The sequence below is a fragment of the Pygocentrus nattereri genome, chromosome 12 (genome assembly GCF_015220715.1).
Source record: "Pygocentrus nattereri isolate fPygNat1 chromosome 12, fPygNat1.pri, whole genome shotgun sequence".
In the NCBI taxonomy this organism is placed as follows: Eukaryota; Metazoa; Chordata; class Actinopteri; order Characiformes; family Serrasalmidae; genus Pygocentrus; species Pygocentrus nattereri.
The window spans coordinates 33,228,251-33,247,309 of NC_051222.1; the positions used below are offsets into that span (position 1 = coordinate 33,228,251).

Below are 19,059 nucleotides of genomic sequence, written 5' to 3' on the forward strand. Positions count from 1 at the left end.
GATTCCTGCAAAATATTCTGACCTATTGGAAATTTTTTATCTAGGTGTGTGCTTGGAACAGAAGCACTGTGGTGATGGAATGCATAGACTTAAAGACAGCAGCCTTGACAAGTCCATGGACATCACTAGTGGTCAGCATGTATCCACTGGTGGCATAGAATCAGAGGTATGTGAGAAGCTGCACAGTGGAACTGAGGGCAAAATTCCTATAGGTTCCTCTTACTAATGTCTTTGCACTGAACCTAGTAGGGTCATTATTTCACATATGGGCAGCATGTATCTCTCAATAACCTCATTGTCATTTATTTAGTCCAGTTAGTTCAGATAGTCCAGATAGTTCACAGTGGATGGTCCAGCAGCATTGAAATCAATGGTTCAACATAAAAGAACAAAAAAAAAAGAAAAAAAAGAGTTTTCTAAAAACAGCCACCATCTTCACTAGGTCTGTTCAATTAGGTACTAATGTAGCTAATTGGAATCACTTAGTAGTTAGAGACAATGGTAAAGAAGTGAACTGAACCATCAGATTACTCTAATTTACAAGCAAGTTCATAGAGCATGTTAGTTGAGAAGGGTACTTAGCATTACAAAGCTTCTTGCACCTCAAATTGTGTGGTCAGATAACTGCTATATAAGAGTGGGCGATAAGCCCTTCTCCTTCTTCTTGGAAATGTTTCTTACCTATCATCGATCTTCTTTGGTTCAGGCCCCATGATGAGGTAGTCTTTTCCCATTTTTAGGTTCAGTTTTTCTTTGCACTGAGAATGAGCCCAAAAATTCCTCTGATCTCGGGGTTGAACTGGATCAGATCCTAAGCAAATCAAACACACACACATATGTTATTATTCATCAACTTAATGTCCATGACTGTCCACTAAGGTGACTTTAATAATTATCATCTAAAAAAGATTTAAGTGTCTTCTAAATGTTAAAATTACTGAAAGTGTGTTAAAATTCCTGAAGAAAATGCAGAGTGATTGAGCTTGCTAAGATGTTGCTAGGCTTTTGCTACCATGTTCCTAGCTGGCTGCAAGGGCGTTGCTAGGTGGCTGCAATGCTATACCAAGTGGTTTCTAAGGTGGGTCTTATGGTACCCTAGGTATTTGCTAAATGGTTGCTAATATATCCTAGATGGTTGCTAAGGTGTTGCTAGGTGGCTACTATGGTATTCAAAAAGATTGCAACAATGTAGGTGCTATGGTATCCCATGTGGTTGCTAAGGTGTTACTAGGTAGTTGCTATTGTACCCTAGGTGGTTGCTAAGGTGTTGCTAAAGTGTTGCTAAGGCATCCCAAGTTGTTGCTAGACTGTTGCTAAATCATTGCTACAGTATTTTAGATGGCAGCTTTTACAGTCTGACAGTAATAATAGTGGACTGATTTAAACACAGTATGAATCTGCAAATCTGCAAATTGGAAAACCTGCAAGTTGTGCAATGCTATTATTATTATTGCGTGTTACTATTGTTGTTGTTACTTCTTGTAATGTGGTAGCTCACCCAGTGGTGGAACCTGGAGCCCTTATTATAAGGGACAAGTGTAGATCGAATGAGCTCAGGGTACGGGGAAAACGAGTAGCACAGAGCTGTTCATGAGGAAGAGTCAATACCAAATAAAATAAAAAGTGAACACAGTTTACATCTGTTTACATCTGTTACTTGATGCACTTTATGAACAGCTGCTCTACATATTTGCACATACGCACGTGTAACTTTAATTTCATTTAAACTTTGCACATACTGTACATTTTTTACTTTTACTTTTTACTACTGTTTTTTAGAGTTATTCTTATATTTTCTTTTTTATTCTCTTCAGATTATATTTGGTGAATGGAGGAACAGCAAAGTAAGAATTTCATTGTACAGTGCAACTGCCTGTTCTGCTGTGCACATGACAATAAAACTCTTGAATCTTGAATCAAAGGCTGCAGCAAGGGTGTAGCTTCCAGTCAGAGCCGAAACACTGAGATAACACTGCCCTCGGCCTATGTCAGAAGTTGTAAGACTGGGGCCATGGACATATGTTTTTTAAGCTCATCAAAGGCCTTATGGATAAAGGTTGAGAGAAAAGTTAGCAAGCCCAGAAAAACGCTTGACCAAGAATAGAAATGTGGATAATGTCAGGTTTGTGGCTCCCTAAGTCTTGGCTGAATCCTTGCTCAACAAGCCCTTGGGTACCACAAATCCAAGGAGGGTAACCAACAGAGCATGATAAAGGATATCTTTAGCTTTATGTAGAGATGGTTCTCCAGGAGAAGTTAGAGAACCCTTCTCACATGAACTGTGTGTTCATCTAGAGAACAACTATAGATGAGTAAGTCATCCAGAAACATCAGTTTAATGCCTCCCTCAAGACCTCCTAAATGTTACAGTGGAAGACAGCCACAGTGTTCAAACTGAAGGGCTTAATCATGTATTTATAGTGGCCTGATGCAGTGATGTAGGTCATCTTCCACTCATCACCATCCCTAACCTCGATAAGGTTGTAGATGCTATGCTGGTCTCACTTAGTAAAAACTGAAGCCTGATGCAGTGCCTCAAAGGCTTAGGTCATGAGGAGTAGGTGCTAAGGGTCTGGTAAAGGTGACAATGCATGGACAAAGGCATCTGTCCTGCTTTCCTACAAAGAAGAACCCAGCCCCTGCTAAAGAAGAGGAAGGCATTATGAAGCCAAAAGTCAATGTTTCATGTATGCAGTTTCATAACTCTGCTCAGCTTCCAACAGAGAAAACCAGGCACCCAGGAGGAGGTCAGTGGCAAAATCATACAACTGGTGGACTGGCAGGAGTTGGGCCTCCTGTTTGATGAAGACCTACTTTAAGTAATCAGGAGGGATTTGGGATGGATCAGGAACACCAGAGAGGGATAAGGGAACTCCAGTTTGGATGGGATGGATGAACAGGAACCCTGGCACTGAGGCCCCCAGACTATTACTGACTGTATCACTCAGTTGACACCGGACACCGCAGCTATAGAACCCTAGAACCAGCTGCAGTTGGGGAGCACTGATTGCAGTGTAAGGAGACAGGTCTGTTGTGAGACAATCCTTGGCTTGGGAGACAGCTCACTGATGGCCAATATTGGCAGTGGGTGTTCTAGAGACACAAGCAGCAAAAAGTCTATGATAAGTCGTAATCAGTGAAATTGCCTTTTGCTCCTGGATCTATGAATGCTCTGAGGCATTCCTCCTAATATTATTCCCATGAAATAGTCAAATTGAGGAACACCCCAGGGGCTTGAGGAGAGGGGCTTGGGTCAGTCACAGATGTCCCACTCTGTTTGTTGGCTTTTCCTGTTGACTTGGGACAGGCTAGACTGAGTGCCCAGATCACCCACAGTACAGGCAACTTCCCTCTTCCATGCAGGCTTCCTACTTCTGGGTTTTTTTTTTTTGGAAACCCAAGAAAGGGACTTGGGAAAAGCAGATGGAAGAAGAGCCAGAGAAAAAATCAGATTTGGTTTAAATAGTCTTTAGGGGTAAGATACTCTTAAGTAGGGGAGGAACAGGTGCTGCTGACTGCCCCTAATCACGGTGGAGTGGCATTTTCTCTTCCTCTGGTGGCCTAGCAAGTGGCCCAGCCCCAGTCTGGACCCTTACACTTTCATTTACTCTGATTGATTTTTATCACTGTTAATGTGATTGAATGTGTCCTATGGTGTAATGTTGACATGAACATCTGGGCTATGACCTTTATATCCAGGCTATCTGTGGAAATGTAGGTGAAATCCCAAACCAATCGGCCAGTCAAATTTCAATACATAGAATAGCCTCCTCTGGTAAAACTAATCCAGCTCCAATAGGCCATTACTTAAAAGATTTAGAGATAACTGAAAGGGTACTCACCCTCTTTCAGGATGTCTATGATAGTGAAGGTGTAGATGTCTGCTGAGTCTGATTGCTTAATGTCTTTCAGATTTGCCTTGTAAACTGAACCACAAAAATGCAACAAATAAATGATAAGTATCTGGACAATAATATAACAAGTAAGATTCATAAAATAAAAATATATATATATATATTAATACAAATGTAGCTACAAATGGTAATTCTGGCATCCAAATATGATTATGCACAGAGAGGCAACATGCACCAGTGCAAAGCTTTTTCACAAGATGATAAATGAAAGCAATGAGAGTTTTTAAATAACTTCCAGTCATCATCATTCTTGATGAGAGGTCTTTAAAAAATGTTTATATTTTGAACTTTGTATAGTAAACAGTAAACATTTTAATGAGATTCAGAATATCTGACAAACCATCAAATTCTGACATAACTTGAAATCGAAAGTTTTTCAAAGACAACATCTATCACTTATGAACAACACACAGAAAGCAGTGGTAGTAAGATTTTGAATGTTTTTAAATCTGTTTGTGCACTGTAGTGTCCCTTTAAACCCATAATGGATCACATTTTGAATGCTTTATCTAAATTTCAGTCCATATAAGGCTTTTAATCTTGTAGTGATCAGACAAGCTTTTTATGTTGGCATAAAAAATGCCAGAAGGATTAATTAATTTGTGGAGATTTTAATGGGCAAAAACAAAAACATTAACTTAAAATAATTTCAAGAACAATTTAAACATGATCAGATCTAAATCCTAGGACTAGTTAAAAATATTTACCTACAGCGGCTTAAGAGGTCTAAGATTTTTAGCTTTTGGCAGTAAATTGTAAGCATGTAGCAATATGTGTAGATCATAAAACACATTTTGTGTTCATTTGAGGGGAATTTTTACAAAAAAAATGCATTTATTTCATGCAGTTACAGAATAATTTGCCTTATGATTTGGTCATGTAAATTCCGATGGATAAATCAAAATATACTCTGGAGAATAAGAGGTAAGCAATAACTTTAAAATGTTTAATTTACTGCAGCCTCAACTGTCTAAAATTCAAAACACTCATTTTTATTATGTTCTAGTTGCCTGTAAGAATTGTAATCTTATGAATTTTCACACTACATAAACCAAATTTATGGTAAATGAATATTGGCCCCAAATATTGGTGATCAGTCTCCTTGATTAATAATAATTGGTATTGTTATGGACCCTGAAAAAAATGCACTGGTCAGCCCCCCTTTGGTTTACATGATTCTTTTTAGGGCAGAATCAGAATAATAGGTCGGTTTCAAATCAACTCACCTAGGACCTTGCCCAAGTCACAATAAAGAAATGATAACATGTTTAAATAACAAAACCAGCTACATTATCAAAGCTATGCAGCAATGCATCTTTAGTTAAGAGTTCTTAAAGTTTGCCACAGTTTGCCACATTAAGGATCTACATTACATCTCAAATACTGAGTTTACCTTCTTAGGGTGTGTCTGAACTGAGCCGAAATGTTTAAAATGTAATCTTGTAGTTTTTCAAAGTAATTTTTAAATGTTTGGTTTTATATTATATACTTCTATATTTCTATTACTTTTAATAATGGCTAATTTTTGTATGCAATATTTGAATATGTATAGAATAAAAATGACATATTTGACTAAGCAGCACAATAAACACAAACAGGGAATCTATACTGGAAAAAACAATTGACACTAATCTTAGTGATGCTCCAGTAAGTCTGTATTCATTTTGCTAAAAGTGGATTTTTAGTCGTGGAGCCATTTAGAACGTATGGTGTAGCTTCAAATATTGCATACCGAAAGGAACAGTTGAAGTGTGTATACATTTAGGAATGCTACATAAAATCTAAAATTATGCAAAAATTATTTTGAAAACTTGACTGAAAGAATAAATTTCAACACTGAAAAACTGTACAGTTTGACAAACAGGAATAATAGGAAACGGGAAACAAACAGGAAAATAGACTCTACACTGTTGTAAGACTTTTAACATGAATCCAGTACAGAAATCAACTTACATGCTTGAACCTCTAATAAGAATAGCATTGCTCTTTTCACTAAGGACCATTCTTTATTTAGTACAGTGAAAATGATCTCTAATGATGTACATCAGCCCCAAATACAAACAGAAATATTCCTACCAAAATCCTTTCTCTCACAGGCTTCTTGAAAGCGCTTGTCTTCAGCCAGAACTTCAGTATTTTTCAGCAGAGTGCAGCTCACTATTGGAAGAGTAACAGTTCAGGTGTCAAAGGAGGATCAATCAAATGCCTTCTGCAGGACCTGCAAACCTGCCAGTTTTTATTCTTAAAAAAAGTTCATTTTCACAGGGAGATTCACTCGACAGAGGCACTGAATGTTCTGCAATGACTCACTAGGATAAAGTAATATGAACGAAACAACAGGCAATGAGCTCCTCAGTATATGGAGCTTCAAACCAGCTGGGATGCCCCTGTGTCAGAGCGAAGATGCAGGCACTGGACAGGTGTTGTGACGTTTCTTCTGTTCTTCTGTTTGCAACTTCTGGCTGCAGACCCCCATACCCTTCATTTGTCTGACAGAAAACAGAGACTGCATGTACATTTCCAGCTTTGCATGTAATGCAATCGATTACATGTATGTCAAGGTATGTAGCGTATTTTTTTGGTTCAGATAGCTTCGTCCTAACGGGAGTTACAACAGAATATTCAGGGGCTCTTTTCAGTGAATCTCCCTGTATTTTTTTACTCTCCTGAACCAAGAGAATGATAACATGCCAGAAAGATTCAGACGCTCAAGGTTAAAAGGAGAAAAAGATTTGTTGTCAAAAAAAAGGGTCAAATCCAGAAAAGACCTCCATCCATCCACCACCGCTTATCCGAGTCCAGGTCATGGGGGCAGCAGCCTAAGCAAAGAGGCCCAGGCCTCCCTCTCCCCCACCACCTCCTCCAGCTCTTCCGGAGGGATACCGTGGCATTCCCAAGACAGTCGAGAGATATTTGAAAGTTTATTCTTTTATCTGATTTATCTTTATGCTACGGTGGTAAAATCTATGTTGCCATGGCTGTTTTTATTAACTATGCAAATTACTGAAACATAACTATTTAGCAATGATTTATTGAGCTAAAACATGTCAGCCTTTGAAATACGAGAGTGGAAGAGAAATATTCTTCTATAAACTTCTATGCTTCTTGTGCAGTGAGTGGTTGAAGCTTGATCTCATGTTTTATTTTTCAGAGCTCCTGAGGAGAACGGGCATTTGTGAAGTAAGTCAGTCCATTTGTGTTGATAAATTATTTACAGTTTAAGAATTTCTAAGAGTTGAAATATAATTAAGATAGATTGAAAAAGATTGTTGATTCAATGAAGTGAACGCTGATGCTGTAACATTGATTTAACATGGGTTCTGTGATTGCTATCAGGGTAGTTAGCTGTAGCCTGAGGTCATCCAGTTTAGTGGATGTTTGAGAGGAAAAGAAAAGAAGGAGCTGAACATCTTGGATTAGCCTTTAGCCAAGCACGAAACCCTGATGATGCTTTCCCATCAGCAACTTCAGGCAATGCCATGGGCTTGAGGCCTTGTTTGCGCTGCACCTCCAACAGTCTATCATTTGTTAATCTGGACTGGATATTTGCAGAAGATGGTAGAATTCTGGGGTCCACAAGTCTCCAAAACTACAGTTAGACACCCCCTCCATGCCAAAAAACTATTTAGAAAGTGTGCCAGACAAAATGAAGGCACCTGAAATTTACAAGACATTCCTTAAGATTTGACTTGGAATAGCTTCTATGGTCAGAACAGAGCTTTTTGGAAACAAACAATTAAGGTGGGTTTGTTGTAAAAAGAAGAATTTTCAGTAGTAGATGAATAATAAATGGTTAACAGATTATTAGTAACACATCAACAACATATTAGTGAAGTAGCTGTAGTGAAGCAACTGAATACACTAATGTAAATATCTTGTACTCACATTAAGTAGCTGTACTGTTAATATGTAACTTCCATTACACCAAACCTAACCTTACCAACCTTATCAAACACCTAACCCTTAACCCTGGCCCTAATCCTAACCCTAACCCTAACCTTAACCCAAAATCTCATTTTAACCTTAACCCTGGCCCTAATCCTAACCCTAACCTTAACCCAAAATCTAATTTTAACCTTAACCCTGGCCCTAATCCTAATCCTAACCCTAACCTTATCCAAAAATCTAATTTTAACCTTAAACCTGGTCCTAATCCTAACCCTAACCTTAACCCAAAATCTAATTTTAACCTTAACCCTGGCCCTAATCCTAATCCTAACCCTAACCTTAACCCGAAATCTAATTTTAACCTTAACCCGGGCCCTAATCCTAACCCTAACCCTAACCTTAACCCGAAATCTAATTTTAACCTTAACCCTGGCCCTAATCCTAACCCTAACCTTAACCCAAAATCTAGTTTCAACCTTTACCCTGGCCCTTATCCTAATCCTAACTCTAACCTTATCCAAAAATCTAATTTTAACCTTAAACCTGGTCCTAATCCTAACCCTAACCTTAACCCAAAATCTAATTTTAACCTTAACCCTGGCCCTAATCCTAATCCTAACCCTAACTTTAACCCGAAATCTAATTTTAACCTTAACCGTGGCCCTAATCCTAACCCTAACCTTAACCCGAAATCTAATTTTAACCTTAACCCTGGCCCTAATCCTAACCCTAACCTTAACCCGAAATCTAATTTTAACCTTAACCCTGGCCCTAATCCTAACCCTAACCTTAACCCAAAATCTAGTTTCAACCTTTACGCTGGCCCTTATCCTAATCCTAACCCTAACCTTAACCCGAAATCTAATTTTAACCTTAAACCTGGTCCTAATCCTAACCCTAACCTTAACCCAAAATCTAATTTTAAACCTTAACCCTGGCCCTAATCCTAAATCCTAACCCTAACCTTAACCCAAAATCTAATTTTAACCTTAACCCTGGCCCTAATCCTAATCCTAACCCTAACCTTAACCCAAAATCTAATTTTAACCTTAACCCGGGCCCTAATCCTAATCCTAACCCTAACCTTAAGCCTAAATCTAATTTTAACCTTAACCCTGGCACTAATCCTAACCTTAACCCAAAATCTAATTTTAACCTTAACCCTGGCCCTAATCCTAATCCTAACCCTAACCTTAACCCAAAATCTAATTTTAACCTTAACCCTGGCCCTAATCCTAACCCGTTCTTTCGATTACTTTAGTCAGTAAATGTAAATAAGCAGAAAGTTAGAGTTAAGTCTGAAAATGACTTAACTGTCTGAGTTAATGTGAAAAATTAGATTTAAACTAGATTTAATCACATTTCAGCCTTAAAACACCTCCAAAACTGTGACCATATTTTTGGAGAATATACCAACATCATGCTGTAACGCACCTTCAGCACAGCTGCACACGTCTGTCGGGCAGATGGTGCGAAGCATTCCATTTATTCGCTCGGCTGCGTCATAAAACTTCACACAGTGGTTCTCTGAAACACAAATGGCAGATAAGCGAGGACCCAGTGGGTCTGTGTAAGAGAGGCCTTATGTTAAAGGGCCCATATCAGACATTGTGTTTTACCCCTGAGGTCCTCTTGTGAAGTTTGTGTGGATTTATGCAGCAAAAAGAGTCACAATTCAATTTGATGCGACCATTTTTATTTATCCCTTACGATTAGTCATGCTGCTTTTAAGACTGATGTACAGTTATATGCAAAAGTTTAACATAAAATGTGACCTGTGCAAATATTATAGCATTTTATATGTTTTGTTTTTCCCAATTTATTAAATTCAGCAAATGTGTCGCTGCGGTCGGAACAAAACCTCATATCTCCAAAATGGTAACTTTACAGGAGAAGCAAAAAACATACTGTATCTTTAATGCAAGTCAGTGGAACCAGAATTTTTTCCAAGTAATTTTCAGCTGATTCTTTTGGTCCATTCATCATGAAATTTGCACACAGTGTAAAGCCCAACATTCATTTTCAAATTATGCAAAAAACTGAAAAATGACAAAAATGGAAATACAATGTGCAGAAAAATGTAAGCGTCACACGGCATGTGCTACCCCGGGCTCAAGGAGGACGCTGGAGGCAGGATTCACGTTTGCTGCAGCCGTTACTTTAATTTACAGAACAAAAAAAAAAAAACACAACAAACAAATCCAACCAACACTGAGCTATGCTGGCCACCTCTCAGTGACTTAAGCTGGACTTTTCAGTCTCTACCTCTAGCTTTTCAGCTCTTCAGTCCTCTAGCTTGTTGCTGCTGCTCCTCTCTCTCTTGCTCTGTTCCCTCTCAGCTCTTTTTGAAGGCGCTCACGCTGCCAGCCAGATCAGAATCACCCGAGCCGAGAGGGAACGAGAGCTTGCCTCTCTGTCTCCTCGTCACCGCCCCCAACTGGCAACTCGGCCGCCCGGGTCGAAACAGAGGTGTAGTGAGGCGGCCTCACTGTGTAACCAGGCGGCAGAGCTCAGGACTAACTCCTCATATACTTTTATACTCGCTGGTGCCTCTCGTGGTCGGGACTAGTGTCCTCATCCTCCTCCTACCGCCGTCACTCTCGTGACTCGCGTCCGTCCAGGGAGCTCAGGCTTTGCGCTCCAAACCTTGGAGGTCTGTATTGACTGACTGCAGAAAGTTGGCAACTGTCAAACTCAAAAAACTGTCAACCCTGCTCTGTCATTTTACGTGGCCCACCACTTCATGGCTGAGTTGCTGTCGTTCCTAATCGCTTCCACTTTGTTATAATCCCACTGTGGAATATTTAGTAGTGAGGAAATTTCACGACTTTCATGGTACCATGCTGGAATTCACTGAGCTCCTGAGAGCGACCCATTCTTTCACTAATGTCTGCAGAAGCAGTCTGCAGGCCTAGGGGCTCGGCTTTATACACCTGTGGCTGTGGAAGTGACTGGAACACCTGAATTCAATGATCTGGATGAAAATCTTTGGCAATATAGCGTATATGATTCCATCTGTGTTCTGAGCAGTTTTAATATATTGAACTTTAAAAGAATTTGCATTTCAAATAGCAAAACTGATTTGTGGAACACGGCCTTATTCTGAGTTGAAACACCCCTTATAATGGCAGTGTGAATGGGTGGGACTAAACTGCTGTGGGTTGATTAGGAGAATATATGTAAATGTGTTGGTCGCTGTTACATTACAAAAACACATTTCAAAAAAGGCTGGTTTTCCAGCTTAATGCCCATATATAAACTCAATGAAAATCCAGGGAAACTCAGGTTTGCATGAAACAAGCACCGTTAAAATATATGCCGTTAATACATGCAGCGTAAACGTGATACATGGGTATGATTGTTTTCCTCACCTTCATCATTATACTCATATACTTTTATACTCGCTGGTTGAAGGAGACCAAAATGTGACTTCTTGTGCATTCTGAAGGTAATTCTCTCCTTATCTACATTTGAGACCTAAAGAGAGAAAGAGAGAGAAAGATACAGAGAGAGAGAGAGAGAGAGAGAGAGAGAGAGAGAGAGAGAGAGAGAGAAAAGGGTCTTATTTTACAATAGTATGTACTTAAGCAATAGATCATGAGAGAGAGTGTGTTATCATGAAATAACATCATGGCTGTGATTTGGCACTGTAGATCATCACAGTCATGATGTTATAGTGATAACAGATAACCTCGAGTGTTCTATCGCTTTTAAACAACAGTTAAATAAATAAAGTAATAGATTAATAAACTGAGCCATGAACGCGGCGTTGAATATGTTTTAATGTTCGCGGTTCCTTCCAAATTATAATTCCTTAACAAGTAGCTTGTCGCTACGTCAGAGTAATGAACTCCGCTCAGCTGGCAGCTCGTTCTCCAGCTCCTTACACTAACTGTCATTAATACTGAGCAGCTTTTCAGTTGGCAGCTCTGACAGAAAAACACCTAAAAACCTGGAATCAGCCAGAAATGAACCCTGATCTTCAGAGTCTGAATAAATCAGACTGAGCCGCAAGACTGTTGCAATATCAAGTTCAGCTCAGTTTTTCCAATTTTGCCAGATTAGTATTAATGTTGTTTTGTTCCAGCCAGTCTGTAAAGCTTCTTACAGCCCGTTTAGTTTGGTGAATGGTATTGGGTTCATTAGCAAAACTGAGCTGAACTTGATATTGTTGCAGTTTTATGTCTCTGACTCTGAAGATCAGACTACATGTTTGGCGAATGGCAACGGGTTCATTTCTGGCTGACTCCAGGTCGTTTAGCTGTTCTTCTGTCACAACTGAAAAGCTGCTCAGTGGTGATGACAGTTCGAGAATTTAGTGTCGTCTCATCTTCAGAGTCTGACTAAACTGGCTGTTGGTGATCTTAAAAGTATCCATTTTCTGTTTGTGGCAAAGTAAGAAGTAAAAACATTTCAAATGGCTCGAACTGTTGTATAAAATAATGTGTGAAAAGTGACACCACAAATTTTATTTACAAGTACACTTGACAAGGTAAGTAAGGCTTGATTAGCACAGACAAAAATCTCACCTTATTGCCCACCTCTAATTCATTGTTGTTTTTTAAGATAATTTCCTGTCTACATAGTAAAGTGGCATGAGAAGCCACAAATGCTTAGGAAAAAACCTTGTAGTTTTAACTTTTAATGGAAGTCAATGGACACATAATACATTCCAAGTAATTTTGAGCTCATCATGAAACTTTGACACATGATCAAAAAGGGAAAAATGAAAAAAATGAAAAGCAAAAATGGACGATGGACGTTCAAGATTTCGTACCAACAGCAACGAATCAAAAAGAAGTTGAAAGTATAGGTGAAACGTGCCTGAGCATTAAAGCACTTAATGACCAAAGGGATAAAAAGAGGTCTTTTTTATTTTTCATTGTTGTTTTTTAAAATAATTTCAATGTTTTCTGTGCAGGTTTACTGAACTGTGAAGGGATTTGAGCAGCTGTGTATGTAAAGTGCTATATAAATAAATGGCATCATTGTGATATTGATTATTATCATTTTGTTAGTTATGTGTCTGTTCTACAGGGAGATTCACTTGAAAGAGGCTCCGAATATTCTGTAGTAACTCTCCTTAGGAAGAAGCAATCTGACCAAATCAACATGCACTGAGCTCCTCACTATATGGAGCTTCGAACAAGCTGGGATGCCCCTGCGTTGGCGCAATGAGGTGGGCACTGGACAGCTGTCATGACATTTAACCTCTGTTTGCAACTTGCAGGTGCAGAACCCCATACTGTTCATGTGTCTGTCAGAAAATGGAGTTCACTTCCAGCATCACATGTAATGAAATTGATTACACATACGTCAAGGTATGTAGAGTACTTTTTTACTGGTTCAGATTGCTTCATCCTAACGGGAGCTACAACAGAATATTCAGGGCCTCTTACAAGTCAGTCTCCCTGTATTACCTTCTTGAGATAGATGATGAGGGATGCATCGTTGGAAAGTCTGTCCATGTCAAACCTCTGGATGTGCCTGTTGGTTCCCATCAGCTGCAAAAATGAAGACAAAACAATTTCCAAACTGTGCTATAGTTGAATTATCATATTACACTCCAGACCGAGTGCTACAGTGATTTTACCACTCTTCACATCATGCCTCCGGAGCATCCATTAAACATGGCAACATCAGTGACACTTTGGCTTATGGCTCTGTTCTTCTAGTATCATCACAGCTCAAAGAAGCAGATGTTTAGTAGAACATCTCAGTTTATGCTGAAAAGTTGGTAACACTTTACTTGAAGGGGGTCATAACACATAACACATTCACAAGAACTTACACTCTAAGAAAGGACCTGAAATGGACTTGGAGCAGTCGTGGGCTGGAGGTTAGGGAACGAGCCTTGTGATCGGAAGGTTGCCGGTTCGATCCCCAGAGCCAACAGTATGTGACTGTGGTGTCCTTGAGCAAGACACCTAACCCCCAACTGCTCCCCGGGCGCTGCAGATAGGGCTGCCCACCGCTCCGAGCAAGTGTGCTCACTGCCCCCTAGTGTGTGTGTGTGTGCTCACTAGTGTGTATGTGGTGTTTCACTTCACAGATGGGTTAAATGCGGAGGTGAAAGTTCCCCATTGTGGGACTAATAATCTGAAAGGGAACATGCACATAACATAATTTCCCAGAGTCGGTTTCCCACTTCCACGGTTTTCCTGGAAAAGGAAAGGCTGTGGCAGAAGAACAAGTTGGAGAAAGTAAATGACCTTAATTATTCATCGGTTTTTGGCCCTGTAGTATGTGATTTAGTGGAAGACAGTGATATGTGTTAGACGTAAGCTCTGTTTAATTTATTTTGGCTTGAATTAAAGTAGAAAAGTGTAAAATTTGCTAAATAAAATAGCCCAAAATGGCGAATTAGCTAAGTTAAATAGCTCGCAAGCTATTAAGCGGGCCATAGTGTTAGTGCATAAACACTTAATATAGTAACGCTTCACTGTTCTTGAGTTCATGTTCATGAATGTTTAAATCAAAATTTATTAAGCATACAAGTTTTACATGGTATTAATATAGGCTACTACATCATTTTACTGAGATCCATTTTTTTTTTATCAAAATGAAAGTTCTCACCTATTTTGAAACACTAATATATAAATGAATATAAACGACCTCACTTTACCGCTAAGGTTATTAAGTGCTTTGACACATTTTACCAATACTTTCAACTTCTTTTAAATTATTTGTTTCTTCTTTCAAGTATTTTCATTTATTTATGGCATTTGTCTGACGCTCTTATCCAGCGCAACTTACAGTTTGATCATTTTACACAGGCAGGCGAAGGCGGTGTTGGGAGTCTTGCCCAAGGACCCTTATTGGTATAGTGTAGGGTGTTTACCCAGGCAGGGGATTGAACCCCAGTCTACAGTGTAGAAGGCAAAGGTGTTACCCACTACACTAACCAACCACACAAGCATTTGTATTTTGTACTTTGTAATTCTTTTTTCCTTTGTCTTCTTTAAAATGTTCTTGTGCTATAGGGTTAGTTTAACAGTCTATACATTTTTTGAGGAAACTCAGGAACTCAAAGCTGAGTTTAACCCTCTTTTACTAACAACATATTTATGAGCAATTTAATGTCCATAAAGCAAATAATCTTTATCTTTAAATAATCAACAATCGTCTGTTGTTGGAACAAAACCTTGTATCTCCAAAAACGTAACTTTACAGGAGAAGGAACAAGAGTCTAATGGAAGTCAATGGATACATAATTATTTCCAAGTAATTTTGAACCATTTCTGTTGGTCTGTCCATCATGAAACTTTGACAAATCATAAAGGGAAACAGACATTATTAAATCATGTCAAAACATGAAAACCAGCAAAAATGGACATTCAAGGTTTCGTACCAACAGCAACAAATTAAAAAGAAGTTGAAATATAGGTGAAACATGTCTGAGCGTCAAAGCACTTAATGAGCATTTGGACAAAGAGAGGTCTTTTTTTTTTTGGCTGTCCAGAAATGAGAAAAAAAAACTTTTTCAAAATAAAAAATGAAAAATGGATCTCAGTAAAATAACATAGTAGTCCATATTAATATCACGTAAAACATGCATGCTTTATTATGAAATGTTTATGTCAGAACGTGTTATATAGACACCCTTCAAGTAAAGTTTTACCAAGTTATTCAGTTGTTTTTTCGCTGATTTGCTGCACGGATCTCGTACCTTTTGCAGATCTTCTGCATCTGGTAAAAACCCTGTCAGCAGGCTGATATCCAGAACTGTCATGGTGGATTCTCTGTCTTTCAGAAACCTAAAGTGAAATAAGTCAGCGTGAACTTTACAGAGGTGACCTGGAAGCATGCAGCATTAAAATGCTTTAAAATGAACAGTTCTCGTAGCGGGCGGCATGGTGGTGCAGTGGGTAGTGCTGTCGCTGGGTTCGATTCCCCGGCCGGGTGACCGGGGTCCGCTCTGTGTGGAGTTTGCATGTTCTCCCATATCTGTGTGGGTTTCATCCGGGTTCTCCAGTTTCCTCCCACAGACCAAAGACATGCAGTCAGGCCGTTTGGACATGCTGCATTGCCCCTAGGTGTGAATGCGTATGTCTGTCTGTCTGCCCTGCGATGGACTGGCGGCCTGTCCAGGGTGTACCCTGCCTTCCGCCCGATGACCACTGGGATAGGCTCCAGCACCCTGAGGGATGAGCGGCTTTGAAGGTGTGTGTGTGTGTGTGTGTGTGTGTGTGTGTGTGTGTGTGTGTGTGTGAGTTCTCTTGGCTCTGTACTCCAACCATTTGGATTTGTAGACAGGACAATTACCCAATAAAAAGTGAGAGCTATTACTGTCACTTTACTATACTATTTAAAAGTAACTATAGAATGACATACTTACATAATTAAACTGACTTTTGATTCACATTCAGTATCAACAGGTTCAAAGCTACACTTCTGACTAGGGCTAAAACGTTAGTCAGGTCTGCACTGCAGGCTGGCAGCTGACATACGGCTGCTGCTGTGTATAGTAAAGTCTAAACAGCTGCAGTGATGAACATCTTTACTGATAAGAGTTTGTAAAGTAATCCTGAGCTCATAGAGTGATATCCATCACAGAAACTGGTCTTCAGTGCAGATAGAAGGTTTGCAGTTTCATTCAGTTGAGGTTTTCGGCCTTGTCCTTTATGCACACAGATTTATCTGTATTTCTTGAATTTTTTATGATGCGCAAATGTTTGAAATGCTATCTATCTATCTATCTATCTATCTATCTATCTATCTATCTATCTATCTATCTATCTATCTATCTATCTATCTATCTAAAATGGAATTACTGTAGCTAAAGATTGTACTAGCTTGTCATTACTAGTGTTAAACTACTGGATGTTTTTGCATGTGAAGCAAATATATATCTTACTTACTTGGTTCCTATGGAAAGTGTATAACTTGCAAGTGCACCATAATAGGAAACTGCAAAAAAGTAGCGTTAAAACCTGTTTAGCATATTTTAGTAAGGTGAAAAAGCCACATTTGACATCAACATTAAATCAATCATATATTAAATCTACTAACTCTCGGTTTTGAACAGGTTTGAAGTTGCCAAGTTCAAATGCAAAATGAATCTACACAGCAGATTCTACAGAAAACTGTGTTTCTCATTAAATCTCAATGGCCGGTTGCACCAGCTGTGAGTAAGTTCATACATAGGCTAGTTGTAACATAGCGGAGTTCAGCTTTATGCATTACTAAATTAAAAGAAGCTGCACTACAAACTAGTTTTAACGTTGAGCTTAGTAGTTACTAAATATTTACACCCACCTAAGCAGGTGTAAGTGTTGGGGAAACCAACAGAAACTGCATGGAAAGAACAAAAAAAGACCAAAAACATGAATTTTTGGTCAACTAAGCTAAAAACTCTAAACATTGTACGCTGTGATTTACAGCTCTACTCATTTGCCAGGTTTAAACTCATGAAGCTTGAAGCTAAACACCCACAGCTCCAGCTCAGTGAGAGCTTAGTTAGTTGTCACTACTTAAGACACGACTTTGTGCATTTGTGATGCAACCAAGTTTTGTAAATTAACTGGTGTAACTAAGGACTTTACACACAAACTTAAGCATGAACCTACGCAAAACCGGTGCAACCCAATCCAGTTCCACAACATGATTATCTGGGGTGTGAAAACACTGTGAAATGGCCATACTTGGTCATCATCTTCACCACTTCAGCATGTTCCTGATCTCTTTTTACACTATACTTTCTGAACTATTTGATTAACCAATTGACTTAACAATGTAGTATTATTTCCTGAACTGCTTTACTTTAACAAGAAACAAATAAGACAAACAAGAACAAAATGCTAAAATCTTTCGTAGACATACTTGTTTCCATTTTGATAAACATCACATCCAGATCAAAGTTCTTGCACTTTACTCCAACTGGGTAAGGTTTGGTGTAATGCCCAGTGACAACCTTGAAGAGATAGAGGCAATAGGGAGTTGCTGTTTATACAGTATGCAAAGGTTTGGGCTAACATCACAGATCTGATTCATTTAAAAACTAATCTGCAAGAGGTTCCACAGGGATCAGTGCTGGGCCCTCTCCTTTTTGGCATATGCAGGTAGCCCCTTGGTCTTGTCAACTTTTACTGCTTTGGTGATGATACTCAGATCTATGTAAAGCATGAAACCCACACACCTCTCGCTCCTTCTGCCTTACTACTATACATCTATGATATTAAGCAGTGGATGACGGCAATTTTTAAAAAGTTTTTACTGATAAAACTGACTTTTGTTGTTCGCAACCTCTGTGTGCATTTTGATTCAGACCCCCTTTGAACTCCACTTTACAGTGCCTGTTAAAAGTTATCAAGTTCTCAGTTTATTGGCATCCCTGCAAAAAGCCTTCAATACATGCAATATGTTCAAAAAACCCCTCACTTTCTTGTCGCTTCCAAAAAATATGCTCACATCAGACCAGTTCTCTAATAGCTGCACTGGTGGCAATTTCTTTACACATCCATTGCATCCATTGTCCTTCTCTTAAGGTCCTGCTGCCACTATAAGGCATCCCCTTATACAGCTGACCTTCTTCTCCCTTATACTCCTGCTTGGTCTTTTGCTGCAGGCCTCTTGGTGGTCCCTGCTTTTAAAAGCTCCATATTTGGGGGCAGATCTTTTAGTGTCATTGTCCCTGAGCTATGGAACTCTCTTCCTTCATCTCTTTGCAACTGCTCCACCATGTCTTCCTTCAAAGTCCACCTCAAAAATGTCCTGTTTTCTCAATACTTTTATTCTTCTTCACTCTCATTTATTTATTTGTTTGTTTAATTATGTATGTATGTACACCGATCAGGCATTAAGACTGCCTCCTTGTATCTACACTTGCTGTCCATTTGATCAGCTCCACTTACTGTATAGCTGCACTTTGTAGTTCTACAGTTACAGACTGTAGTCCATCTGTTTCTCTGATACTCTGTTGCCCCCTTTTATCCTGTTCTTCAGTGGTCAGGACTGGTCCCCCATGGACCCTCATACAGCAGGTACTATTTGGGTGGTGGATCATTAATTTCAGCACTGCAGTAACACTGATGTGGTGTGTTAATGTTGTGCTGGTACAAGTGGATCAGACAGCATTTTAATACATTTTAATTTTGAGTTCTTTAAACAATTAAACTCATTTTACTGCAATATTACTGAACTTTACCTACTGTTAGCCAATTGGTGAACATTGGATATCAGTTTGCATTGATTGCATTACATTCCATGCCAGGTTTGTGTTTCAGTCATTTTTTATGTAGGCACATTATTTTTTCTC

At 39.1% G+C, this 19,059-nt stretch overlaps 1 protein-coding gene across 3 annotated transcripts in view; it reads right to left on the reverse strand.

Moving 5' to 3' along the window:
* The window catches only part of LOC108442222 (complement C3-like), a 66,310-nt gene that overhangs the window by 1,510 nt on the left and 45,741 nt on the right, over positions 1–19,059 (reverse strand). For all 3 annotated transcript variants that reach the window (XM_017722163.2, XM_037543759.1, XM_037543758.1), the window contains 9 exons: positions 17,625–17,715; positions 16,664–16,712; positions 15,472–15,559; positions 13,223–13,306; positions 11,174–11,279; positions 9,237–9,329; positions 5,991–6,071; positions 3,843–3,926; positions 682–811 (listed from right to left, as the gene is read on the reverse strand). In XM_017722163.2, the coding sequence (XP_017577652.1) occupies positions 682–811; positions 3,843–3,926; positions 5,991–6,071; positions 9,237–9,329; positions 11,174–11,279; positions 13,223–13,306; positions 15,472–15,559; positions 16,664–16,712; positions 17,625–17,715 (806 nt within the window). The remainder of the gene's footprint in view (positions 1–681; positions 812–3,842; positions 3,927–5,990; positions 6,072–9,236; positions 9,330–11,173; positions 11,280–13,222; positions 13,307–15,471; positions 15,560–16,663; positions 16,713–17,624; positions 17,716–19,059) is intronic.